The sequence below is a fragment of the Caenorhabditis remanei genome, chromosome V (assembly GCF_010183535.1).
Source record: "Caenorhabditis remanei strain PX506 chromosome V, whole genome shotgun sequence".
In the NCBI taxonomy this organism is placed as follows: Eukaryota; Metazoa; Nematoda; class Chromadorea; order Rhabditida; family Rhabditidae; genus Caenorhabditis; species Caenorhabditis remanei.
The window spans coordinates 12,011,101-12,037,495 of NC_071332.1; the positions used below are offsets into that span (position 1 = coordinate 12,011,101).

The window sequence follows — 26,395 nt, forward strand, 5'->3', positions numbered from 1 at the left end:
CGAGAGCTTTCCGCCGTACCGCGCGATTTGCCAGGATATGAGTCTCTTCCACTTTCATGATATTTTTGTGCCGGTGAAGGTTTTCTCTCCGAGAAAAAGAGTATGCACACTGTACGCCCACCTCAAGAAGATCTCCTCCTCTCTCTCTTCTCTAAGCTACCACTTGTTGGAATTTCCAATTTTCGGAAGAAAGGAGGGATAAAGGGGGGAGGGTAAACTTTGAGAAAGACACTGTGTATGTAACACTTTTGATTTTCTGTGTATACGAGTGTGTGCTCAGTTCTTGTTACTTTTTTCTCCTTTTAGTTTTCCTGCTACTTTTTGAGATTTCTCATATACCAGCATCCCAGTATCATGAGGTGTCCTTTCTTCGAGTGCCCTCTGTCACTTTCTCTTTTTTCTTTTTGTTTTGAAAATTATTTTTGTTTCTCTATTCTCAAAACTTTTTACGCATCCAGTTTACCCAGTTTTGATTTTCAGGGTAAATTTCCAACAACCCAGCTTGAATCATGTCTGACGAGGAATAGTAAGTTTATGATTTTAAATTGTTGTGATTTGAAATAGAGAAAAATATCGGTTCATGAATGTTACTATGAGGCAATAGAAACTTCAGAGTTTCATGTATTCAATTCATTTTGACCAGTTTTTGAGTGTTGAAAACATTTTTATACAAAATTTTGTGCATTTTTAAATGTTCCAATTTTCAGCTCTGAGTACGAAGACGAGGAGGTAGAGGAAGAGGAAGTCGAGGAGGTCGAAGAGGCCGAGGCTGAAGTTGAAGAAGAAGCCGAGGAGCAAGAAGAAGAGAGGTTCAAGAGAGCTTCTGTCGACACAACGGCTACCGGTGGTCCAGCAACCCCGGCTGCCGCTTCGCACGCTCCTGTCACTTTCGAGTACTTCTTTTCCTTCTTTCCTATCTGTAAAACTCAACTGTTAGACCACTAACTTTTAATTCTTTCAAAACGAATTTTTGATTTTCCGAGACCTCCATGATCTCATTTTGTCTAATCATCAAATAGTCAATTCAGCGAGAAAAAAAGTTGAAAAGGTCTGTGTCTCTGCATTTTTCACGCTGAATTTCCCGTGTACACACATCGGCTATGTTTGCACTTTTTCAAGCACTTTTATCTCTTTTCCATTATCACTAGGAGTTTCACTATCTAGCAATATGGTCAGAAAATCAGGGAGAAGATGGGTTTTTAGAAAGTCCAACACCCTTCATACTCGTCTGATCAATGATTTCTTCTAACTTCACCAAACATTTTAAACGGAATATACCAAGTGTTTCATCTTGTTTTCTTCCAGCGGAGAGAATCTGAATGAAGCCGAAAAGGCGATGCTCGCTGCCAAGAAACGTCACGAGAACGACGAACAAGCCAAGCTTGATGACTACGAGAAGATCCGTCGTGCTGAACGTGAAAAGGAAGAAGAGGAGTTGAAGAAGTTGAAGGAGAAACAAGAGCAACGTCGTCTTGCCAGAGAGCAAGAAGAACGTGAAGCTGCTGAACGCAAGAAATTGGATGAGGAGAGAAGAAAGAGGGAAGAAGAAGATCGCCGTGCTCGTGCTGAGGAAGAGAAGAGAAAGAAGGAGGAAGAGAAGCTGAAGAAGGCTCAGATGATGGGAGGTGGATTCCCAGGACAACAACAAGGAGGAAGGTAAGGAGAACAAGTGCATGTAGTCGATTCGGGGAAGGAATTGTAATCTGAATGTTCATGAAATGAAGTTAGATGACTGATGATTTAGCTGTTTGCAGAAACTTCGTCATCAACAAGAAGGAGGAATCCGCCGGAGTTGGAGATCGTTTCGGAAACATTGTTCAAGCTAAACAAGAAATGGGAATGACCAAGGAACAACAAGAAGAAGCTAAAACCGTCTTCATGCAAGGAATCCGCAAGAACATTGCTGAGGCTTCGACCATCCTTCCAAATGACATGAAGGCTAAAATCAAGGAGCTCCACCAACGTATCTGCAAGTTGGAAGCTCAGAAGTACGATTCGGAGAAGAGACACGAGAGGCAGGAGTACGATGTAAGAGAGAGTAGTAGTTTTAAGAAATGAAGAAAATGAAATGTTTCAGCTCAAAGAATTGAACGAGAGATCTCGTCAAGTTGCCCGTGCCAACAACGCAAAGAACGGACAAATTAACTCCGACGATACCGGAGGAAGACATCCAGTAAGTTCAAGTTTCAACAATCATCCGTAGTTGAATCATCTCTGTTTTTCAGCCAAAGGTTCAAATCGCTTCCAAATACGACAGACAAATTGACAGAAGAAACTTCAAGGAACGTCGTCAGGTGTACGAGAACGTGAGTTATTGACAAGGCTGACAGACTAGAAACGTAATTTTGAAATTTCCAGAAGGTCGCCTTCCCCTGCTTCCCAGGAGTCCCACCCCCACCAGCAATCTACGAGAAAATCATCAAGAAGATGGATTACGAAATCCAACAAGAACTTGATGCCGCCGAGGAAGAGGAGGAAGATTATTAAACTACTAATTACTTTTTTTCTTCTCTACTTTCACTTGATTTTTTGTATTCTTTCTACCATTTAATACATGTGTTTCCTTCCATTTTTCATAGTATAAAAATGAAAAACAAAAGCAATTTCCCGAGGTAAAGTAAGTAAAATTATAACTCTCCATGCACAAAAATTTAACAAATTAACTTCAGAATCAGTATCGTTGAGTTCGAGTGAAAAGTGATCCATTATTTTCAGAAGAAGATGGGGAACTCCTAGCGCCTGAGTCTGGACTTGGCTCAATCTGAAAGTTAATACAATTTAATTATTGGACTTTGTTATCAGAAGAATGCATTGTATATCAGCCTACAAATCACTATTCTTACCCGTCGGTTTTGTCTCTTCTCGAGACATGGAAACATCTCTTTGACGCAATTTCTATATTGTGATGACATCGAAACACATATTAACCAGTGAATCGCCGAGTTCAAGGTATACACTAAATACCATGATTTAAATATACTTGTAACGATTTTCCTGAAATTCGGAAATTGAATTCAGGTCTGTCAGAATTCTACATTACATCAGAAAGATGTCCTCTTCAAGCATGGTCAGAAGGAGAGTGAATATTGGCAACGGTCCTTCAGACACTAGAAGAGAAATGGTCATAAATGTGACCAGTTTTGTGGTGTGATCATTTGAAGAACTGACATAAACAACATAAATTATGATATTCTTGTCTCGAAATGTCTACTCACTTCTCACTATTTCTCTGTAATTTCTTTCTCGAAGCTTCTGCTTTTCTGAGAAATCTGATGAGTATAATAGTCACGATTGGCAAAGAAAAAATTGATATAATCTGAAAAGTGGCAGTGAATTTTGATGAATTCTTTTGAGAGTTACTTTGAAGATCGAGTCAATTGCCGACACTACTATCATCATCGTATAGCTGAACATCCATCCATCGAGCGCACCTCCATATTTAGTCATAGTGAAGTTCTCTGAGTAGCCGCAACTGGAACGAATAAATAACTTCAAACATAATGTCTCTGGATTCCCCACGTTTCGTTAGCTTTCCATTGTATATCATTACTTGTTACGTCAGGGACAAGATACATAATAGGGGTTAATGAACAGAAAAACATCAAAATATGCATTGACAGTATGGCAAAATAAGGTTTTGTCAGTTTCTCATAGCTTGGATTCATTGGATTTGAAACAATTAAAACTCTTGCTGTGGCCATGATAATACCAATCCATGTGTATAACCGACGGGTCATTGAATGGATCGCATTACAGTAGTTATCAAAGTATGTTTTGAAAAATGAGCCGGGAGGAAGGCTGAAACAGTTAGATGGTGTCATTATTCATTTCTCACAAATTTATATTTTTTCTTCGAATTCGGAATTCGGAATTCCGAACTGACAACATGTGTTTGTAAGCTTATTATCGTCCTGAAATATAGCCAAAAGAATTAGAACAGGTAACACCTGCTACCTCCCGATAATCTGCTTATTGAGCTTCTAATTTCTATAAATAGATCAACTACTCACCATTCGTAGCCTACTTCGGAATGTGTTATAGAGAACTCTTCAATTGCTTGATAGGAACTCCAAAAAAGCATAATCAAATCACATATAGCAGTAGCCATCAACCATACGTTCACACTGTTGTTTCTCATGGATTTCCGAGATAATACCATCAAATGAAAGATATTTATAAAAAACGCAAAAATTGCAAAAGGAAGTTTCATATAAATAACATTCTTATCAAAAAATGTGAGAGTATCAGTTAAGACTGTGAATGCAATCAACGAAAATCCAGTCTCGTTTCGAAAGTATTCAACATACGTGTTGTTCTCCATCAGAAAAGATAAAAATGAGAAAGGAAATGCTTGTAGGTTGGCACGTGCGTTTTCAGGTTTACGTTTATTACGTGTCGCAGACAAATTATTGGGTTTGGTGTCAAGTGGTATGTAGTGTAATTGCCGTTTTCGCGGTCAGAGCAAAGTTTTCAGATTGGATTTTTGGAATAAGAGGTTTAGATTATGGGTTAGAGCTGATTAGAAATAACAAGTAAATTGCTGTAAATGCGTCACATAATTATACTCTGACTCAAATGATAGAAAAAAAAACGAGGAAATGGCAGAAAAATTATCTAGGAAATAGTCTTACTGTATGAAAAAAAACGAGTGCTTTAATAAGTATAGTGGAGATTGACAAAAACTTACTGAGAATTATTGAGTATTTGCAGTTAGTAAATCCGTAATACAAAAAACTGATCATTGCTCAAAATTCCAGTTTTCTTAATTCAGTGCCAACAAATTTCCTTAACAGTTTTCGAACTAGTCTAATTAGGTCCATCAAAACCATACTTGTCACGGGCCGGGCCGGGTCAAAATCAGGAAAAATCTCGGCCCGGCCCGTTTTGAAACATTTTTTGAAACATTTTTGAAAATTTGATGTTTTTTTGGGAAATTTTTTGAAAAAGTAAAGTTTTTGAATAAAACTTCAAAATTCAATAAAAAGGTAAATATGTATGATAATTTAAGCATTTTTACTCTAAATTTTCGAAAAATAAGTACACATTTTCCAATCCGGGCAGACGGGCCGGGCCGGGCCGGCCCGATTTTTGACAAGTATGATCAAAACCGTTCCATCCTAAACCCATTATCCAAGTCTTCAAGTACCTCTAAACGGTTCTTGATTCCATTCAATGACCCTTCCAGTGTCCACTTATACAGTCCCCAATTCCATCGAAATCGTCGTTGTCATCTTCTACCAAAAGGTGACACAACCGGTTTCTCTGTGTCTCCCGATGTCTCGTTTTCGTTCATCCATAACATCAAAAAAGTCATCCGAAGTGTTTGAATGTCGTGTGTTTGCCGCCTTCTTCTGAGTTTTTTCCACTTCTTTCCAAAAGGTTATTTGGTTTTTTGTGTTCGGGTGAATTATGAAATTTGAATATTCATGACTGATGGGTTTTGTAGGGAGTGTGATTCTTTTTATGTTGGGAATAGCAAACCGAAATGGAGAATAGAATAACATACATATTAAAGTCTTACCATTTTTAATTTCTGAATAGTTTATGGAATATGTTCGATAGTTCAGAAATACAATCAGATTTTCATCACTTTTCCATTCAAACTGTTTACTAACATTACATGTTTTAATCTTCCGGTTACTCATTCCTGGGCAGCTACAATCACAGTCACTAGAAAAGTTACAGAAGAAGCAGTATGAACGACAGGAGAACTAGGATAACTTTCAAAATCGTGGTCTTTTTTCGTGTCGTTTTGACTTTTTTTGTGTTTTGATAAAAGATCAACGCCAACTTTTCTCTCTTCCTTCCTTTCGTTTTATTCCATTTGTTGTTCCCTACTTAATGATGACTCAACTTCCCCATAAATGTTTTTTTGTTTCTTGTTTTTATATCAGTTTTTGATCGAAAATCCACTTACTTTTGGAGTATAACTGGAGAACAGTTATGATGAAGAGTTACGAAATACAGAATGGCTTCATATATATTTATGAATGACTGAAAGATCGATTTTTATTTCTAGCAACTTTTATTTTCTAGTCATTTACTGTAAATTAAGTTTTTACGCACCTGATAGTTTTCCTACATTTTTTCGAAATCCTTCTTCCGTTTCGTTATTTTTATATTTGCTCACAGTCTGTGTTCCTGTTCCAATCTTGTTTATTCTTTCACCTTTTCCTCTTTTCAGGAATGCGACCTGTACTCTTTTTCCTACTTCCAATCTTATCCTTATCAATTCCTCTCGGTAAACAAACAGGATATGATGATGCAGAAGCCAGAAGACTTGTCAAGTTAGCCGCTGCTGCATATGGAGATAGACATGCAACTTGTATCAGCAAGTGAGTTTTTACATTTACAAGTGCGATTAGAATTGGAATTTCTGAAAAAGTTATATAACTTCAGAGCTTTCGGAAACGGAGAGAATTTTCATATTGAAAACATGGAACAAAAGAGTTGCGATCACTTGGATAGTACCTGTGCTGCTTATGCAGGTGACATAGCCATCAACTATGAAACTTAACCTACTTCTGATTCTTTCAGTTGTATCCGACAGCACAAAACGGATAATCGTGGTTTTCCGAGGCACCAAATCTAAATCTCAGTTGTTTTTGGAAGGCTGGCAATCAGTTAATCATGGCATTGATTTCTTCGATATGGGAGATGTGAATCGATACTTTTTGAATGCTCACTTGGTTCTTTGGCCGGAAATTGAGAAAGTCATCACTAATCCAAGATGGGTGGTAAGTAGAAATATGATAGTTTCCCGGATCATCACTCAAATCAAACATAATAAAAATAGGATAAACTAGATCTTCCTAGGGGTCAAAAACTCGGTCATATAGCGAGTGTAACACAACATCCTCGCATATTTGAATTTAGTCATTTCTCAGAATCTTCACCATATATAAAACACAACACACATCTCCGTTCTCATCTGTCCAGATGGCTCATTGCCTAGACAGTTGACGGAGAGACAAATACTCGATGGTTCGACTCCCGGATATGACGAAATACCATCCTTGCTCTGCGAGTCGATGAGCATTCACTTGAGAACACTGACGAAGTACAGTAGCATCGGGTTACTGTAGCTGACTCAGTGAATTCTTGAGTGGTTCATCGCCGGTGAACAGTTATGGCCTCTGATCCGTTTTTATTTAGAATTTCAATGTATTGGTTTTTCAGGATTACGAAATCACGTTCACTGGTCACTCACTCGGAGGAGCACTAGCTGCTCTTGCAGCAGCCAGAACTGCCAAACAAGGATACCGCCCAGGAAATATGATAAAGGTTTACACATTTGGTCAGCCACGTGTCGGAACAAGACTATTCGCTCGCAACTTCGATGCTCTGCTTCCAAATACTTATCGAGTTGTTTTCCGAAGAGATATTGTTCCACATATGCCAGCGTGTCACAAGAATCAGACATTTATATCAGAACATGAAGGTGGAGCAAAGCCTTGTCATGCTGATCATTTGGATTATTATCATCATGGAACTGAAATTTGGTATCCGGATGAAATGACTCCAGGAGCTCATTATGTCGAGTGTTTGGGTGCTCCGAAGAATGAAGATTTCGCTTGTTCAGATAGAATCAAGTTCTTCATCGATCAATCAGAGAGTTACACTTGGGATCATAGACATTATTTTGCAGTAAAAGTAAGTTTGCTTGGTTTTTAAAATTTATTTAAATAATGGTCTGTATTAATGATTTTTTAAAAGACATTACTTCTTTTCAAAAAGAAAAAACCGGGATTTTTTGCATACCATTCCTCTGACCTGTCAATAAATATACACGTCACACTTCATTTGACACCTCCCTTGAAGTGTGTGTTTTATTAGTTTTTTTACCGGTTGACTGATTTCATGATAAACTACAAAAATAACTTTTTTACAGGTTCCACCGTATGGGAAAACTGGATGTGATGACACGATGCCCGAAGGAAAACCATCTGTATTTGAAAATGTTGTGAAAAGATTAAATCTACTAACCAGAACCATTGGCCTTGATTAAATTTGAAAATTAATGCAACACTGAAATTTCCAAAAAATTTCAACAAAAAAACTGAATTCTAGCTGCATATCTGCTTTCTGTTAACTTCCCCTCATAAAATCTCACTTTTCCTTCCCTATTTTTACTGTTATTTAAAAAAACGAGTACGAAAACACAATAAATATTTACATCATAAAGTTGAAATCTCAAATACAAAAAATCTCGAGAACGTTGAAAAATAAGAAATTTTCAAAAAATATGAATACTTTTTCCTATCGAAAGACGATTTAATCCTCCTTTTTATCCTCTTTTTCTCCTTCTTTCTCTTTGAAAACCCAAGGACTTTCCACTTTTTGTCCCATTAGTTCAGCCGCCTTCGCTGATTCCATCGCTTTTCTGTGGATTTGTCTCATTTCACTCTGATCTACACGGTGACCAGCAGCTAGCCTGGAAATTGAGTGAAACTTTTTCAGCTATTCTGTCTGAAACATACCTCATCAACGCTCTCGGCAATTCATTCTCCATTCTACCATAGTTGGCCTCAACCATTTGATCCATTAATGCCTTTCCTTTAGTTTCTGGTTGGAAGAAGAAACCAACGATTATAGTCAAAATAATCATGGCTTCAGGAATAACAAATGCTCCGGTAGACCAATTTGAAGTAAGAAGTGGTTTCAAAATGATGAATCCGATGATTGCTCCAATATGTCTGAAAATAGAGCATTTCATTCTGATGGTTGATCAAATCAATCAATTCTAACCTGAAAGAATGCAAGAATCCAAAAGCGATACATCTGATGACAGTTGGATATCTTTGGGTTGTAATTTGCACAATATTGATCCAGAAAATACAATCATTAATCATCGTTGCAATAATCACAAGAATCGTGACTGGCTTGGAATCATAAGTACATGTTCCAGTGGCTACCAATGCAATAATAACTCCGAATAGAATTCCCTCGATGACAAGAGATCCGAGGAATTGGATTTTGCGACCGAAACTTGGAACCATCAAATCAAAAATCACAATGACAATTGGGACAAAAAGTCGGAAAACTCCATCCAAAAATGTGAACATGATGGCAGAGTCTGAAAATAGAGAAATGATTTGAGAAAATCAATGAATCGAACCGTGAAGTCCAGTGACTGTGAAAAGATAAGTATTGGAGACCATTGCGTAAGTGAGAACTGAGATGATTTGGAGACAAGACTGCTTAGCGAGACGCTTGGTGCTGAAATTTGAAACTTGTATATTTGAAAATCTTGAAAAGTTTTTCAAATCAAAAAGAATGAAAAATTAACCTGAACAAATGATAGAACCAATAGAATCCTTGTTTTTCTGTTTTGTGAATAGCTGAAATATCCTTCGTTGTGAATCTCGCTTTTGTATTATTCCATCTCTGATGAGCAATATCATTCAAAACATCACAAGCCTGACTGAGTTCATTTCTAGCGATTAACCATCTTGGTGACTCTAAGAACAACATGAATCCAATAGCCAATGGAGAAGAAACCAAATTGAGGAACACGAAATAGACTTGCCATCCTTTTGTCAAAAATGCAATCAAAGCAGATGTCATATAAGCGATCGGCCATTGGAATGCGTTCACCATAATGACTCGATATTTGTTGGAAGTGAATTCGACCATCATTGTGAGGGAAGTTGTTTCAATGACTCCGTATATAAAACAGTTGACACCTTGAATTGCAGCAAATGCAATCCATGATTGAGCTGCTGTACACATCATAGAAGTGATGATAATGAGAAGTTCTCCAGTGAAAAAGATGGTTTGACGCCCGAAGTGATCTCCCATGTGTCCACCGATAATACTGCCGATTAGCTGGAAAAATAGGAATCAATGGACACATGCCACGTTTTTTTCTGGTTTTTCGTGATAATTTGGATGGAGCAAAAGATCTTACCGACGATCCAGCCATAATAACTTCAATATATTCCACCTTATCCTCATCGTCACAAATCAATTGAAACTGTCCGACTATCGAGAAGAACTCCAGGTTTTGTTTCTGAAATCATTCTTCTGATTTAAAAAAGTTCTCAAGAATTCTTTAAATAATTTGTTGAAAAAAACCTACAATCGGGGACAAACTTTTGCAGTTTTTCTTGATATAGGCGCATGAAGAATCATTTGTTGGAGCAGTGACTGAAATAAAAGTTGGAGCTCGAGAGTTGAAAACTAAAAACTCTCACTTTTCACTGTGTTATTATTGGCAAGAGTGCAGTTCCAATCCGGTTCAAATGATCCCAGAACATGCATAAATGTAGAGTTTCCTGAAAATGAGACAGCTCTCTTCATCTTTATTTTCAATTATTTTTATCGATTTCTACAACTGATCCTAGTTACCAATTTTTTGATTCTCAGGCCACTAGTTGACCAAAACTCACATTTTGAACTCGTTTTTCTGATCAAATACATCACTGGAAACACTTTTCATCGACATTGCCTTTATCATTTTTGTTAAGTCTAAGTAAGTATGTTTTTCCTGTGGTTTTCCGGTCTAAGCCCTTATTTATTTTGTTAAACCTCTCTTACTGACTCACCTGCCCACTCAATCGAAGCATATAGAATCACAATGAAACAGAATATTTGGTATGGTCCGAATGCATTGACCTTCTGAAGTACTTCCTCGAAATTCGTGTAGAAAACGACATCCTTCTTCTCTTTTCTCTTTTTCGCGTAGGTGGGACGCCTGCCATATTCATCATTTTCAGAAAATACAGTATCCTTTCGAACTTTATTTTGGATTTTAGAAATATTATTTATTGGTTTTAGCGTAGAATCGGAATTCGAAAAATTCGATTCCATATTAAAAGAAGTCGGAGGAAAATGATCTTGTTATAGGCGAAAAACGTACATTTCTGATGGGAGGACGGGTCTTTTTTGACAATGGTTTAGGCTATTTAGCGGATTAAAATATTAAATTGTTGTCGTCAGTCATTTTACTGATTAAAATCATTAAACTTACACTTGAATCACTCGACTCTCCTCGTCGTCTGACATTCTCTTTTATTTATTTTGCAACGTTCCGATTTGGTCCCAACTCCCAAGGTCCTAAATTTAGAAACAATCGATATTTTGGTAAGAAAACCGGAACAAAAATTGAACTGTACGTTTAACTTAGGACTGAAAATCGAAAAAGGCTCGTAAAAGTTTTTGGAGTGTACATGTTATCTCTTTCTCTACACTCTTTTTTAGTTGGCAAATTCAATTGTGCTGCTGCCAATTGATAAAACAGAGCAAAGAGACAGTAAGAGAAAAGAGCCACGCTGTAAATTTGTGTGCGTAAGAGAATAAATTATCGATATGGAGGAAATTAATAATGTCGAATTAGGAGGAGAGAATAATTAATTTTTAATGGCATTTTCAGAGAGGAGGAAAAGGAATTGATAACCGGTGGAGTGGACTAGAATACAGTAGGCTCTGAAAATCTTTTGAACACATTGAAGTTAAGTGAGAACTAGGATAAAAGATATAGGGTATCATGATGACATTCTCTGAATGAGAACTCGGAGGCATCAAGAAACCTCTCCAATGCTTTCTGAAAAGTTTTACAAACTACGTTACCACCGCCTTTTTTGAACTAACTAGCATTGTTCTCAGTCTGTATTTTTCTCTATTTCATTCTACAATAAAAGAGATCTGCAAGACTGTCGTTCAGAAGTTGTCAACTCCTGTATAAAGTTATAATTAATATTTCTCAGATTTTCTTGTTCAAATTCATATTAAACCATTCATTTCAGACATCAGAACCAGAACCAACTGCTCCTTTTTATCCAAGAACTGATAACATTAACCACGTTTTGCCATCATTCTCTCTCCTTTTCCGCTTTTAATAATTGAGGTCAAAAACTGATAAGAAATCGTTTTCCGTTTCGGCGCGTATTATTTTTAACTTCAATACAGAAACAACATTTTATTGGATATTAAACAGTTTATGAGAAACAGACTGATTAGAAATAAAAACATTCACGAGATGCCGACAAAGTACAGAGTGATGTTGAAACATTACATTTTAAAGAATTATGTTGTAGATCCAGTGAAAAGTTGGATATTTTGACACAAACAATGTCGTGTAGCTTGAATAAGCTCATTTGAAATCAAAACTAAAATCTATTAACGACACTACAGTAATCTCATCCACAATAGCAGCAACATGACTGCCTGATGATTGATGAAGCATGAAATAACTTCTATTTTGAGCAAAGCGACAACTGTATGGACAACACTCTGCAATATGCCAGAGATAAGCATTCAAAAAATCTAAAAATAATTCGATCAGGATGAGATTCGAACTCACGCGGGGAAACCCCAATGGATTAGCAGTCCATCGCCTTAACCACTCGGCCACCTGATCACGCCAAACATTAGTACGGAAAGGCAAACAGATTCGGGCATCTCTGTTTCTCTATTCAGATTGTTGTGTTGTTATATATTGCGATAAAAGTGTGGTAGGACAAACAAGTTCAAAACTAATCGAAAAACTATTTTGAAAAACTTCAAATTTGGGCGCAGTTCGATGGGGCGCGATTGTATCCTTCCGGATGAGTCCGAACTGTCGTTTTGGAAACGGCGTACGTCGAATAAGAAAAGAAACGTATAATTCAGTTTTTTGGACTATCTTTGCCCCAAATCTTGATTTTCTTTGCTATAAAAGCCGTTCGAATCGTCAAATAAATCATAATTCTGAGCACTTTCAACTCGCGAAGAAACACACGAACAATGGCGGACAAATCGGCGTACATGTCGGCAGGAGGATACAGCTCCGGATATATGGGATCGAACGCTTCCTCTTCTGGATACGCTCGTGAGGACTACGCATCTGGAGGATCTGGTGGAGGAGCATCGAACAACCAAGGATCGGGAGGAAACACCAATCCAGGAGCACAAGTCTTCAAGGCTCGCACCGATCAATCGTGCTACTTGGGACCATGATTCAACTCGTCGAAGACATTAAGAGAACGCTTCTGCTGTGTCCTTATCCTGACTTTTTGGAATAAATACCACATTTTTGTCTCCGTTTTTTCACTATTCCATAATTCAGTTCAGCACAAGATATACACATTTTTGCTTATGAATAAGATTCTATGACTATGCTGGATTTTCAGATTTCAACAGATTTCCAGAGATTTTCTCATCGAATTATGTGCCAGCTCATAGGTATACGCCCTGTATTTTTCCACTTTCTTTGTCATGAATTTTCCTTCTCATCGGAGTGAGTCTGGTGCACCTAAAGCACGTTCACATAACTAATTTATTCTGAATCCTTCTTCGTTTTCACTTATAGACAGACATCCGAAATGAGGAAAATTAGTTCATCTTTGAGCATTTGCTTCTTCTTTATATTCAGAGAAACAACACTCCATCTCTTCCCCCTTTTCGCCCATTTTCATCTTTTACTCTGTCAAAAATTGAGTCAATTCAAACTTTATGATCACATTCTTCCGTTTTTTATGAGATGTGCACTAGGTTTTTCGCTTTTTGGTTTTTGTCGAACTAGGAGCATATTTGGTATTTCTGGAAACATCAAGAAGAAATAAGTGTAGTTTGATTTTGTTTGACGATTCTGTTTGAGAAAGTTTCGAGAATAGCTCCATTATGGTGAACATTCAGCTCAAATATTCCTCTGAATATAGGCTAGTGTAAAACAAATCATATTGTTCTGAGCTACATTTGTTATAATATAACAGTTATCATTTGAAATTAGATGCTCTGGAAACTTTCCGATTCCCTTTTCGCTTTCCATTTCGTCCCGTTTTCAACATTTCTTGATAATCCATTGCAAGGTATTCTTTGAAACCTGCTTATTTTTGTTTTTCAACTTTTCCCGCTTTTTCTTTCCTAAAAAACAATTTGGAGAGAAGGCGTTAAGACGAGGTCTGCTGCTTCTTCTACGTTCAACCAAACATGATGAAAACATCCGAAAAACGGAGAATTAGCTTCCTCTTTTCTGAAATCCCCAATAGACAAAATAAGGGAAAGAGGGGAGAAAAGAGCAGGCGCCAAAAGTTGTCAGTTCGAAAAAAAGACGATGGGACGAAGAAACTTTGATGAGCACACATACACAAGAAAATGCACAAAATGCACACAGAAAATAGAAACGGAAAAGAGGAAAAATACGCTTTCTCCGGTCACTTTTCTCTGATATTCTGGTCTTGATGAATTACTTTTTCGCACTTTTTAAAGTTTTGGGAAAATGTTTCCGAGACAAGGAAACTGATTGATTATATGGGAGTTTGTGGAGAGTAGGCAAGAGAAACTAGAAAGATATCCGGAGTCTATGGGAAAGTTCATTTTGCTGTAAATTCTCTGAACTATGTTTCTGTATTCATTTATTTTTGGGTCGAGGAAATAGGTCCTGGAAAGGGTAAGCAACAAATTATATCTTTCCAGACCTTCCAATACTCAAAAATGCAAAATTTCTGGAATGAAAACATTTGTTTCCAAAAACCAACTTCCATTTCTACTGACCAACCCATTCATCATTCTCCATCAACATTGAGGATCTTCCCTTTTTTTTCGGTTTTTCTTTCTTTCTCCGAACACTTTTCAAACGTTTTTGTTAGCTGTGACGTGTCCGGAAGTTCTATTTTAACCTCGTGTATAACCTGTTTTGCATAACATTTTCATCTAAATATTTTTTCTTTTTCACTTCCTCTATAATCAAATCTCTTCATTCGTTTTTTCTAGATATAGACGAACTTCTGTTCAACTTTTTCTCCTTCGCTTCTCAAGGAATTCAATTCAGTCTCTCATATAAAAAGTCTCCCAAAAAAAGAGAATCCAATTTTCGAACTCATTTCTCATTTTTTATACTCGACAAGATTTTCTTTGTCCCAACTATCTCTCTCTCTTCTATCTGTATCCTCTTTGTCCCTAAAGTCTCGATTCTCATTTTTAAAACACAGTTTTTTACAGAAGTCTTACATTCTACAAGTTATGAAGTATTGAAGCTGATTTCTACTAGAAGATTCAGACTTTTCGGAGCTTATATATTTCTTGTTAATTGTTGGCTAAAACGATGAGTGATGATGACGACAGTCTCGATTTCGACATTACCATTTCAGGATCAATGTGAGTATTTTGGGAACTTATTTTTGAATCGGTTGGATATGTTAGTTTTATGTACTAAAATGGGTCCGTTTGTAGAAATTGCTGTGAACGCACGGACATGAATTAGCATCTTTTTTAAAACTATCTGATTTAACACATCATTCTCTAACATCATCGGTTCAGCCACATATACTCTGTTATTATTCCTATTATTTTCCTTCTAGACTGTCTTTTTTATGTTTGTCTAGGTTTCATTTTCTCTGATGACTGATAGACAGCTGAAATTATTTCACGCTTATTAAAGACTTTTTTCTGTATTTTTCTGTGAAACTTGACCTTTAGAACTCAAAAATCTCACAGTGCCTGATTGACAAACAGAGGTTCGGTGAAGAAATTTAAGTATAGACAAGTTAACATGGCGCGTAGTCCTGTGGTGAGTGTATGGTTCAGATTTGTCTTCCTATATTCGACGATACCGGCAACAAGTTTTTAAGTGCTCTTTCGCCCGTTCTTGACCCTTCTAGAGGCTTGATCTTAAACTTTCTTGAAAACACACTACAGTCCTCCACATAAATATAGGTTCACCCCCCAAAATGACCCAAAGTTGAAAAAATTAGGTTTTTCAAAAAAGGTGTATACGGCAATGATAAGGAACTAGAAAGTCTATTTTGATGGTAAAAGTTACAATTCTAGAAATTTCCAAGTTTTGAGAAATTTCAAAAAATTTCAATTTTGGGTATTTTCCATTCCACAAAATGATAGGTTCACTTGATCAAAATCTCAAAATTTTCGAAAAAGGACAACAAAAACCGGTATTTTTAGAATGGAACCGACCGAATAACTCTTCCTAAGTAATTTTTTACTAATGTGCCACTTGTGTCTGTTGAGGGGATCTCGCAGCGAGTAGAATATCGCTAGTGACTACCCATTTTCCAAAAATCACACACCGTGGTGAAAATTTTTGGGAAAAACATCCGATTTGTCAGGGATATGATGTGAAACATTTTTTTAGAGCATTTTAAGTTATTTGGAGTCATTTTAGATTGTCAAAATTTATGGAATGCAGAACTTCTCCAATTTGAGTTTCGCATTGGTTATATCGTCCGAGCTGTTTCTGACCTCACTGGGGTCTGGGCTCAATTTTTGTGACTTTTCTTACAAAATTAATTGTCACAAGCATTAAACACGTCATTTTCATTCAATTTTCAGCTATCATTATGAGAGGGGGCCATCAAATTTCAAAATAAACTTCATTTCATTCGTTGGATATCGGTGACTTAGTCAGTAACTATTCGGTCGGTTCCATTCTAAAAATACCGGTTTTTGTTGTCCTTTTTCGAAAATTTTGAGATTTTGATCAAGTGAACCTATCATTTTGTGGAATGGAAAATACCCAAAATTGAAATTTTTTGAAATTTCTCAAAACTTGGAAATTTCTAGAATTGTAACTTTTACCATCAAAATAGACTTTCTAGTTCCTTATCATTGCCGTATACACCTTTTTTGAAAAACCTAATTTTTTCAACTTTGGGTCATTTTGCGGGGTGAACCTATATTTATGTGGAGGACTGTAGAAATCCGGTAGCTTCTCTCCCTTTACATCAAAAGTTGTACTTGCAAAATATTCTCGTTTTTCCAGACATTATTTCTAATTCGTAACGCTATTCTCCTCTACTTTTGCTCATTAGCATCTTGTCTCTCTTCTTATTTTTCTTCCCCGAACATGTGCTCTTTCTTTCAGAGATTGAGCTCGAAGAGCCGAGTGTCTAATCCGTTATTACCGATGTAGTGCGCACTATGAAACTTTTTTGCTCTCAGGTTTCTTTTCTTTCATTGCTCCGCCCCTTTTCGGCTAACAGAGTTTCCGTTCAGTTTTAACGCGAAATTTATAAGGGAAAGGAGAGAACATGTCCTCCTCGGCTAGCCAACCTCTTCTCATTAATTCTTTTTTATCGAGGTAGGTAGTTTCAGAAATTATAAATTTAGAGTAGAAACTGTTAGGCTAAAAACAGGAAATTGTCTAGAAACTAGAAAAACATGTGGCACATACCAACTAGGTACGAGAAGTAAACGTTGTTTGGTAGCCATCTTCAGAACTATTTATCTCATTTTTGTTGTCTAGACCTGTCTGTATTTTAGTAAAAATGAGTACCTCACAAACAGACGAAATACTTCTTGATGTAACATTTGCACTAACGACCCTACGTATAATATAATTTCCATTTGCTCCTGTGTATTATTCTAATAAGAAATCACTGAAACACGGGAAGATCTCACATTAAGTGACGTATTCTTGTCTAGTCAATTTGAACAGTGATCTCATAGTGTCTGTCGTTTAGACCTCTTCTGATATTTTATGCTAGACTGATTGAGAATTTTTCACACTTTTTTTCCTATTCGGAATAGAGGGATTTCTCGGTTTTGGGAAGAAACTCGTTCGAAATTTCGCATGCAAGAGACCTTTTAGCCAGTGCCCCTATAATCTGATGACGTTATATATTCAATATTTTTTGAACCTGAGTTAGCAAGTAGTCTCAATCTGGTTTATAATACATAGTAATTATTCATCAGCATGTTTTTTAGAAAGTTTCCGTGTGTTCCAAGAACTGAAAGAAGTCAAAACAAGACCCTCAAACCCATCGCCTAATCACCTGCTGCAAAAAATAACATGGAATTCAGCATAATCTACTGATCATAAATTATGTCTCCCTTATGTCAAGATGTCTTTTTTTCACTTTTGGCAAAGTGACATGAGCACTTTCCTCCTCCCCTTTTTTGGTAATCTTGTTATTATGCATAGAAAAGTGTGCTCTTTCTCACACACACTTCATAAATAGCTCCGTTGAACGAGAGGATTCTCTATTTTTCTTGAAATGGAAGATTCTGTTACACTGAAATCTATTCAAACTGACTCAACTAGCACAACAAACTTGTCTGAAGATTTTTCTCGGTAAATTTCAAAAGAAAACAAAAATAATTTTTTAAATTTTAAGTCTGGAGACAAATTTTCACAATTCAGACCATCCTACGGAGACCCACTGACTCCTCCGCCAACAATCCGCAAGTCATGGTACGTCAAAATGCAGAATCGGTGAGTTGGACATCTGGACATCTAGACACACATACATCACTTATCATTTCAGACTCGCCACTCTAGCTGTCTTTATTTTTGTCTTCTGCATCGTCATTTCAATCATCTTGATCCTGGCTAGCTGGCATAAAATCTGAATCTCACCTTCTTTCTTTTTTGTATTTTCGTTGAATTCTGATGTGAAGTTTTCCAAAAATTTCATGTAATTTATTTTTGTAGAGGTATCAAAATACCGTACACCCTTTGAATAGTATTCAATGAATACATCAAAACGAAATGTTGCGTTCCCATCTCAAAATGTTTAACCGTAACTCGAAAACATTACTCATCAGCAGAAGACACGGAATACACACGGATACAAGTTGAGATCAAAATTAAACAAGACTGAAAAAGTGGTTAATCCGTTACCGACTGACACAAAATCCGATCGGGCCACATGTGACAAAAGATCGACTCGTTTACTTTTCAAGTTTTCTCTTTTTTTTTTGTCATTTCCGCCTAGAAACTATGCGTCAAATTGCGGCGGTGTGTTGTTTTTTATTGGTTTTTCTGGCTGAAAATGGTGTCAGTGGAGCAGTTAATGATACATTGGAAATGGAATTAGGTGAGTTCTTTCTAATGAATGACTAGGTATCAGTGTATCCAGAGTTCCTTGAAATCAGAATCTTGACTTTCAGAATCCAACATCACTGTCGTCAAGTTGGAGCATGGTCTGAAATTCCAAGCACATTCGGAGTTCGGACTTCCGGAGAACATGACAGATTTGTTCAACTCAACAGCTGCTGATTCAGAAGGTGTTCGAATTGAAATTCGTCAAACTATCATTTTGCGTAATAGAAATAAGACAGGTTAAAATTGAGATAATTATGTATATTTTCAAGCTAATTTTTATCAGTAGCTCTACAAAAAATAAAATGAAATCTACTTTTTACTTCAACCGAGCTAAAATTTTAACTCATGACATTTCCAGGCGCGAACAACTCCACTCTCCCAGAACTTCTAGAGCATCCTCGTTCTCGCCGAAGTAATAAAGATGGTGAGGTATTCTTTTTTATTGAATTTTCAATCAAAACTCCATCTAATAAATAATTCAGATAGCAGCAATTCAGAAGAAAGCGACCACCAAAAAAGTCACAAAAAAGGGTATGACCATAAAAAGGACCACAAAAAGAAAGACGACGACAACGACAAGGAAGAAGGTGACAACGAAAAAAGTAAAGATAACAACCAAAAAGCCGAAGACAACCACAAAAAAGCCGAAGACAACAACGAAAAAAGTAAAGATAGCAACCAAAAAGCCGAATACAACAACAAAAAAAGCACAGAAAAAGACGACAAAAAAGAAGAAGACAACAAAAAAACAGACGACAAAGAAGATGACAGCAAAATTGACGACACAGTTCACAACTCCACTACCACATCCAGTAACTCAACACAAAGTGCCGGACCAGGTAATTATAGTGATAGATTAAGAAACGGGTACATTTAGCACGGTTTTTTTTAAAATTTGAGATAATAATAGACCACCAGAATTGCTAAGACATACTGAATTAGATTTCAAGTATAGCATTTTTGTAGACCTCTTGGAGAGTCTAGATATCCAATTTCATCACGTTCACAGATAATAAGGTAATAGGAAACCAGACCGACCAGTCAGCTGTTGGTTGAAACAAAGAACATCTGGTAGCGATGATGTGGCGGATAATTATTTTATTGATAACGCTGTAGTGGTAATGTCAATAAAATCGAGTTAGCTATACAAAAGTTTACTCTCGGAAAACATCTCAACCCATCACAAACAAAACCTTTCTATCACATAAAACGCTTCAAACATTTCAGCGCTTCCCCCCAGAGTTCCCCCAGCAACCGACAACCGAACAGAAATTCCCGTGGACAGTTCCAACTCGACACGTCCCACGACAGCCGACAACTCGACGAGTGTTCGTAATGTATGAGGATTATGAGTTGGAAAAGAAAACACCGAAAAAAGAAAAAGATTTTGATTTTGATTTTGACCGGCGTTCTCCTTGAACTGAAATAAATGTTTTCAATTTGAATTTTCATAACTCTAGATTTGCATACACGTAGATCATAAACCATCGGAAGACTTTCAAGTTCCAGGCCTACGAATATTGAGTAAAAAGATCCGATACTTTTTCTCTAAAAAAGGAAAAAAGCATCTTCGAAGAGCGATAAGTTCCGCTTCTGTATCGTGTTTCCTCCAGAAAAGAAACGCCATTTTCTGTTCGTCTCAACGATTAAAATCTTCAGAAGATCCGAATCTCCGCACCTGTTTATTTCTCACTCTTTGTCCAATTGAGAGAGACGAAATTCTCAATCTTGGTCAATTATTCATCTAGCTTGGAACTTTCTGTTCCTTCGAATAGTGAACTGAATGTATAGTTTTGAAAGCTGGAAGTTGTATCTATTATTTCTTTGAAACGTTCTCTTCCTATTCTACAATTCCTAGTACATATATCCTCGAGTTCGTTAAATTCTCTATGATGTTTCCTCTCAAAATGTTTATTGTATTCTCATTATTCTCATACATTTTTCAGCTGTTTTTCTGGAAATGCTTCCAAAAACCAATAAAAATTGGAAGCAGGTCAAATCGCAACTTCGACTTCCATGGGGAATACTGTTTCTAGTTTTATCAGTGATAAGTGTCCTGATATGGTTTTTCAGTGGAGATGAACAACCAAACCGACTTTTTTACGACGAGATGAAATTGATGGAGACTGGAGAAGAAAATGCGTTCATTCACTCTGCCTACTATTATGAAAGCTCGAAATCGTAAGTGCACCTGTAGTAATTTTTCTCCTAATCATAGCTTTCAGATTGGGCAAAAACGCCATAGCTATAGTGTCCACCATGCACAAAGGAGCAGTCACTGATCTCAATGAGTTTGTTTTGAAAGTTGTGGGAACAAACTCAACGACACGATTAGTCACAGATGCAAGATTGAGCACGTGAGTTTTAAAATAGTCTTAGTGTCTCGACATTGTGTTATTTTCAGTGAACATGATCCTGACGAGAGCTGTGAATACACAACTGTCCTGATCCAGGCAAATACTTTGAATTCAATGACAAAGTTGGAAATCGAGACCAGAGATGGATTGGTCCCGGTGAGTTTGTTCTCTTCATACTCATTACATTATTAGTATCTTTTTTTCAGCTTCCATTTTCTGAGCCGAAACTTGATTCTCCGAGACCTGTTGTTTTCTGCATTGCCCCTCTCTTTGCTGCTGAACAGTGGCAATCCTTCCTAATGCAACTCCACGTCACCAAAAAGTTCGGAGCTCATCTCCACGTCTACATGATGACAATGCTCGAACACTATTATCAAATGGTTCGAGAACTGGGAGAACTTGGTGTCATCTCAACTCAGCCGTGGCTTAGCGTGAAGTTCTCACAAGTTGGAAAACCTTTTTTGGAGCCAAATCGCAATTCGGAGCTGAGAAATCCAGCAGCCGCTTTCACGGATTGCCTGCTTCAGTACAAGGAGGCAGCACAGTTTATTGGATTTATGGAAATCGAAGACTTATTATTCCCAGTTAATGCTGATTCTTATTATGAGGAGTTCGAGAGAGAATATGAAGGAAGTTATCAGATCAGTGCTCTTTATTATCAGATAATAGAACAACAGTCTGTTAAATGTGAGTTGAAATGTATGAATCTCTGATAATATAATGCTCTTCAGACAGCTCCCCTGAGCAACAAAGTCTTGGAGCCCTGCTTGGAAGTGCTCAAGGAGGAGACGCTATGAAGAATGGCCGGTCTATTGTCCGTCCAGAACGCTACAATTCAACGTGGACACACTATTCAACACAAGCTGAAAGTCAACCAGTATATCTGACGGAACAACAAGAAGATCCACATTATTTGAACAGGAAGAAGATTTCAGCAAATGCATTTTTAAGATTCAAAAATCTGGAATATGTAGGTTTTTACAGAAAAGAAAAAATTAGTTTTTTGGTTTAGAGTCCTGGGGAGACTGTCAATTCGACAGTAATCCCGATGAACCCATTGAGTCATGATCAACCACTTTTGAACGAGGAACAAATGAAAGAGATTGAAGATGGAATCAAAGAGTAAGTGAATTTCATGTTTTTCGTTGTTAGCTTCCAAGGTTACACTTTGTTTTCAGAACTCTACTTCTACCAACTCTTCAAGATTATATAAAACGTCTTCCAACTGAAGATTTTTATTCAACAAAACTGAAGGAATGTCTGGATAATCAAAGACACGGAAAGGGACATTGTGTGAATACAAAGTCGTGCAATGTAAGTTTCTAGAATATGAATGAGACCAGATTTTTAGATTAGGTAATCCAATAATTATTTTTCAGCTTCCAAACAATGACAAGATCCCATGCCGGCATTCTGATGGGCTCTATCACTCGGTCCGAGTAATGAAACCATATACATATCATTATGTTACTGAATATTATTTCACTAGAAATTTAGGTTGTTATGAATGAAAAATTGTATACTGTTTATTTATTTTCATTTATTCGCTCACTGATTGTGAGAGATTATACCCTCCACGAATCCTCAAACGATGACACTAGAGCTGGGGCTTTTGTTTCCTTTGTCAATCTCAAATCCAGTGTTGATCGAAATCTGAAATTATTTCAATTCTCAAAATATATGAACTTTTGTTGATGTCTAATAGAGCTTACATCAGAGCGATGGCGTCGAATTTCTGGCTTCTTTTCTTCCAATTTTTCAATTTTTGAAGTCGGTTTTGTTTTCACAGTAGGATCATCGGTTACCGTTTTGGGAGGAACAGAAGTATCTTCGTTTCGAGCAGTTCCGGATGTTTTAGGTGTCGCAGTATTCGGAACACTTTTCTTTGCTTTCAACTTCTTTTTACTTTTTGATTTGCATGTGATAATAATAGGAAAAATTGTAAGTAAAGCAATGAATATCTGCAATGGAAACTCACTATTTGAGCCGATTTTTGAGTGAAATCACCTTGAAAAGCAGCACAATTTGATACATAATTCTGAAGTTTTCCGTTGAAATTGGTTTCGAGTTAAAATTAGAATAGTTTTTTTTTAATAAAATGTCTATTTTCAAAAGTTGTGTTCGTTCTGGTTCACGTACAGAAAAGGTCAATCTTTATGAAACAAATCAGGATTCGGAGATATACGGCTATAATTGGTTTTATGGTGCTTTCTCCTTTTTCGCCACGTTATCATACAATGAATTTCATTGATTTTGTATTCAGTTACTTGAATTAATAGAAAGTTAGAATAAACATTCATTTCGACAACTCGTAAACATGTTCAACCATATTAGCCACTTTATGAACCAAAAGCTTTTCCAGTTCTGGTTCCAAACCAGTATCGGTGAAATTATCCCCGTAAACCCAACCATTTCCTATACTGTTTCTGACGGTTGTTACCCGGTAGTGTCTGAAAATTAGAAAATTAGCAAATTAGCGAATTGAATAGCAACAACAAGTGTACCTAAACATTGCTACATCTCTCGGAATATTTTTCACAAAAACTCCAGGATACTGTAAGTGAGTATGATGATATGTCTGAACTGCAACTTTTTCCGGCCGGTAAATACTTTTAGAAGATTCCCAAATTCTTGTCATTGCTGTTTTTAAGAACTTCAATGCCTCCAAATTGTCAATCGTTTCCAGTAAATTAGTGTATTTTTCTGGAGAATTTTGAGTCTTTTGAATTCGTCTAGCCTGAAAATTCAATTCTCCGACATTGTGGTGTTGTGATTTCAGCAGTTGTATTAAAGTGAGATCAGGATGAAACATGACGAAACGCTCGTCAATATCAGCATTGATGACCCACTTTGAATGAGAACGACTTCTATGGAAACAATCCTGAAATTCGTTCTCTTGATACAATCAGATAGAGATAATCATAAACTGACGTGAAGTTGAATCAAGTGGAACATCCAATCAAGCTGTGTGTACTCTGTTTGAATTACTGTTGTTTCTGCTAGTCCCTGACGCTCGTATTCATCTAAAGCCAGTCGGGAGTATCCATCCATATCGAAAATAGTGAAATAAAACATGGATACTTCCTGAAAATGTCAGCTTATGTGTCTTCTTAGCATCCGGATGTCCACACTCACATAAATTTTCATATGTTCCACAAACTCAATAAGTGTCAACCATCGTTTCTCGGGCCCATAAAACGGACCTACACACATTCCTATCTCGTGGATAGGTTCTAATAATATGAAAATTAGTAGGATTAGTCGGAAATGGCTGAATTACAAGATTTCACTTACCTTCAAACGCTCTGAACATCAGCGGAACTGCTGGTTTTGCATAGAATCCATCCTCCTCGAATGAAATTGACACGAATTTCGCCCCAGCTCTTCTCACACAGTACACAGTGTTTAATGGGAAGAAAGAGGACTGCCACGAGGAGTTTGGTATTTCTCTCTGATTGCAATCAAAGTAACGGCAGAACGCAGTTTTACTGTAACAAAGCCGCTTGAGAGAACAACAATTAAAAAAACAACGATTACCCAGTTTTATACTGGACTGTAGTTGTTACTGCAATGAAGTCTGCATATAAATAACCATTAAGAAGGCGGAGCTCAGATTGAAACATGTTGTCCTAAAGAGAGATTGTAGAGGATGAACACCGTGTGTCAACTCACCCTTCTGCTCCAATTCTGCCTCATCCATTCAGCGTGAATATCGCCATTTGGGATGGAATCTGTGTTTATGAGATTCCAATATTCTACCGGACAAGTGGAGTTGAAACTTGAAGATCTGGAAGATACGTGGTGTTTCAAAGAAATTCAAACTTATCAGCTTCCGTACAGATCTATCACTTACTGTTTGGAAATACCAAAAATAGCCAATGAGATGACTATTAGAAACATTACGAAGGAACAGGAACTAGCAAGAAATTGAAAACGAACGGATCAAAATGAGGAGACATTTGCCGTCTCATTTTTTGTTTATTTGGAGGCAAAGTTATCTGATCTTCCATATTTTTGTCTAGTTCGAATAAGTCTCCGATGGTTTTTTGGAAATGGCTAGAATATGTCAAACTTCTTATAAATCACTCGTTTTTCTTTGTTTTTGATACAAAAATATATTCACGCGACCCTTATTCCACGTCAATCTTTACTTTCATTGCGTGGCAAACGTGGAATAATAAAATGTGAACAAATGTATCCAAAAATTACTGGCAGTTTGAATAAACACCTGCTCCGAAACGATGATTCAATATATCATCCTTGGTTATCTCCTTTACGAGGTCAGTAAGTTCTCAATGAAATCCTATTTTCACAGTTCAAATTTTCCAGATTCTTCGTCTCGCCCAACGTCCCGATGTCTCTGCTGTCAAGTTCGCTCCTCCAGCACCTGAACAATCCACTCCATCGGCTCCAGTCGCATCACAGGCTCTTCCACCACCACCAGCTCCAATCATGTCTCCTGAGCCAATGAAATCTGAGGAAAGTACCGCGAAATCCGGATGAAACTTGTTATTCGAATGAATTTTCACAAGCACATGTAGTTGAAATGGGAGACAGTTATTCTAGAGTAATAAAATATTTTGGTGTTTCAAATTGTTCAGTTTTTGAGGCAACATGTGCTCTGAAATGTCACCTCCTGTGATAAATGTAATTCTAGAAAATCGTTAAAAAAGAAACATTTATCTCTTTGACAACCTCCTTTGAAACATGTGTCATTTTGTTTTATGAGATGTTTCTCCGTGTTTTACAAGAGGACAAATGACGTTTCACTGGAAACTAAAAGAGAGAAAAATAACACAATTAACAAAGGAAAATGACTTGTAGTATGGATAAGAGAAGAAGAAGTTTTCAAGAAAAAGTGGGTCTTCAGTAGAAGAAAAGAATGAGTTAGTCTAACCCGAATAGACTAGTTAAGAAAGGTTGAATGTGTCTAGAGAGAAAACGTTCAAGAGTTGATGTATGGATGTTCGAGAATGGCTCAAAAAAGTTTAGATTTTTTATCAACTTTTGGGCCATCCGGCATTTCTTACGTTATATTTATTTCTTCAAATTTTCTGGGTTCGAGACTCATAAATATAGTGAAACGTCGTTTTCCTTGTGCTTTCGACTCCAATTTTTTCTCGACATAATTACGACAAGGGTATATGTATTTCCACGAATCCGGGCCGTCTCTGTGTTTCCTTTTTTAGGATCTCACGCGTTATGTATCCTTGCTTGTAGTTCAAATGTGATCTTTCGAATTCCTCGGTGTTAAAACTTCCTAACCTTCCTAAGCTCT

The 26,395-nt window shown here is 36.9% G+C and overlaps 10 protein-coding genes across 10 annotated transcripts; 6 read left to right on the plus strand and 4 right to left on the minus strand.

Annotated features, from left to right (window-relative positions):
• Window positions 1-509: 509 nt before the first annotated feature.
• On the plus strand, window positions 510-2,487 carry GCK72_019209 (uncharacterized protein; the record flags this gene model as incomplete). The annotated part of the gene is made up of 7 exons (XM_053732924.1): window positions 510-526; window positions 708-893; window positions 1,306-1,656; window positions 1,755-2,028; window positions 2,078-2,173; window positions 2,226-2,306; window positions 2,359-2,487. The coding sequence occupies 7 exons, from the start codon at window positions 510-512 to the stop codon at window positions 2,485-2,487; spliced, it is 1,134 nt and encodes a 377-aa protein (XP_053581837.1).
• On the minus strand, window positions 666-4,159 carry GCK72_019210 (uncharacterized protein; the record flags this gene model as incomplete). Its single annotated transcript, XM_053732925.1, has 7 exons — window positions 666-917; window positions 1,374-1,703; window positions 2,844-2,994; window positions 3,041-3,163; window positions 3,216-3,316; window positions 3,361-3,472; window positions 4,011-4,159. The coding sequence occupies 7 exons, from the start codon at window positions 4,157-4,159 to the stop codon at window positions 666-668; spliced, it is 1,218 nt and encodes a 405-aa protein (XP_053581838.1).
• Window positions 4,160-6,186: 2,027 nt separating this feature from the next.
• GCK72_019211 (uncharacterized protein) lies at window positions 6,187-8,008 on the plus strand (the record flags this gene model as incomplete). Its single annotated transcript, XM_003115467.2, has 5 exons — window positions 6,187-6,335; window positions 6,400-6,488; window positions 6,538-6,737; window positions 7,180-7,653; window positions 7,892-8,008. The coding sequence occupies 5 exons, from the start codon at window positions 6,187-6,189 to the stop codon at window positions 8,006-8,008; spliced, it is 1,029 nt and encodes a 342-aa protein (XP_003115515.2).
• Window positions 8,009-8,274: 266 nt separating this feature from the next.
• On the minus strand, window positions 8,275-11,007 carry GCK72_019212 (uncharacterized protein; the record flags this gene model as incomplete). The annotated part of the gene is made up of 10 exons (XM_053732926.1): window positions 8,275-8,434; window positions 8,481-8,696; window positions 8,749-9,076; window positions 9,119-9,219; window positions 9,290-9,828; window positions 9,911-10,012; window positions 10,082-10,149; window positions 10,197-10,277; window positions 10,548-10,696; window positions 10,973-11,007. 10 exons carry the CDS (start codon window positions 11,005-11,007, stop codon window positions 8,275-8,277), a joined length of 1,779 nt encoding a protein of 592 aa, XP_053581839.1.
• Window positions 11,008-12,726: 1,719 nt separating this feature from the next.
• GCK72_019213 (uncharacterized protein) lies at window positions 12,727-12,939 on the plus strand (the record flags this gene model as incomplete). The annotated part of the gene is made up of 1 exon (XM_003115812.2): window positions 12,727-12,939. The coding sequence occupies one exon, from the start codon at window positions 12,727-12,729 to the stop codon at window positions 12,937-12,939; it is 213 nt and encodes a 70-aa protein (XP_003115860.2).
• Window positions 12,940-17,930: 4,991 nt separating this feature from the next.
• On the plus strand, window positions 17,931-18,285 carry GCK72_019214 (uncharacterized protein; the record flags this gene model as incomplete). The annotated part of the gene is made up of 3 exons (XM_003115631.2): window positions 17,931-18,007; window positions 18,077-18,148; window positions 18,201-18,285. The coding sequence occupies 3 exons, from the start codon at window positions 17,931-17,933 to the stop codon at window positions 18,283-18,285; spliced, it is 234 nt and encodes a 77-aa protein (XP_003115679.2).
• Window positions 18,286-20,720: 2,435 nt separating this feature from the next.
• Window positions 20,721-22,628, plus strand: GCK72_019215 (uncharacterized protein; the record flags this gene model as incomplete). Its single annotated transcript, XM_003115817.2, has 8 exons — window positions 20,721-20,941; window positions 20,986-21,117; window positions 21,165-21,273; window positions 21,324-21,804; window positions 21,849-22,087; window positions 22,130-22,239; window positions 22,296-22,431; window positions 22,497-22,628. 8 exons carry the CDS (start codon window positions 20,721-20,723, stop codon window positions 22,626-22,628), a joined length of 1,560 nt encoding a protein of 519 aa, XP_003115865.2.
• A 73-nt stretch (window positions 22,629-22,701) lies between these two features.
• Window positions 22,702-23,151, minus strand: GCK72_019216 (uncharacterized protein; the record flags this gene model as incomplete). The annotated part of the gene is made up of 3 exons (XM_053732927.1): window positions 22,702-22,770; window positions 22,830-23,078; window positions 23,125-23,151. The coding sequence occupies 3 exons, from the start codon at window positions 23,149-23,151 to the stop codon at window positions 22,702-22,704; spliced, it is 345 nt and encodes a 114-aa protein (XP_053581840.1).
• Window positions 23,152-23,413: 262 nt separating this feature from the next.
• GCK72_019217 (uncharacterized protein) lies at window positions 23,414-25,017 on the minus strand (the record flags this gene model as incomplete). Its single annotated transcript, XM_003115307.2, has 8 exons — window positions 23,414-23,567; window positions 23,622-23,998; window positions 24,049-24,201; window positions 24,253-24,350; window positions 24,412-24,605; window positions 24,655-24,746; window positions 24,790-24,904; window positions 24,971-25,017. The coding sequence occupies 8 exons, from the start codon at window positions 25,015-25,017 to the stop codon at window positions 23,414-23,416; spliced, it is 1,230 nt and encodes a 409-aa protein (XP_003115355.2).
• Window positions 25,018-25,358: 341 nt separating this feature from the next.
• GCK72_019218 (uncharacterized protein) lies at window positions 25,359-25,620 on the plus strand (the record flags this gene model as incomplete). The annotated part of the gene is made up of 2 exons (XM_003115810.2): window positions 25,359-25,397; window positions 25,447-25,620. The coding sequence occupies 2 exons, from the start codon at window positions 25,359-25,361 to the stop codon at window positions 25,618-25,620; spliced, it is 213 nt and encodes a 70-aa protein (XP_003115858.2).
• Between the last annotated feature and the right edge of the window lie 775 nt (window positions 25,621-26,395).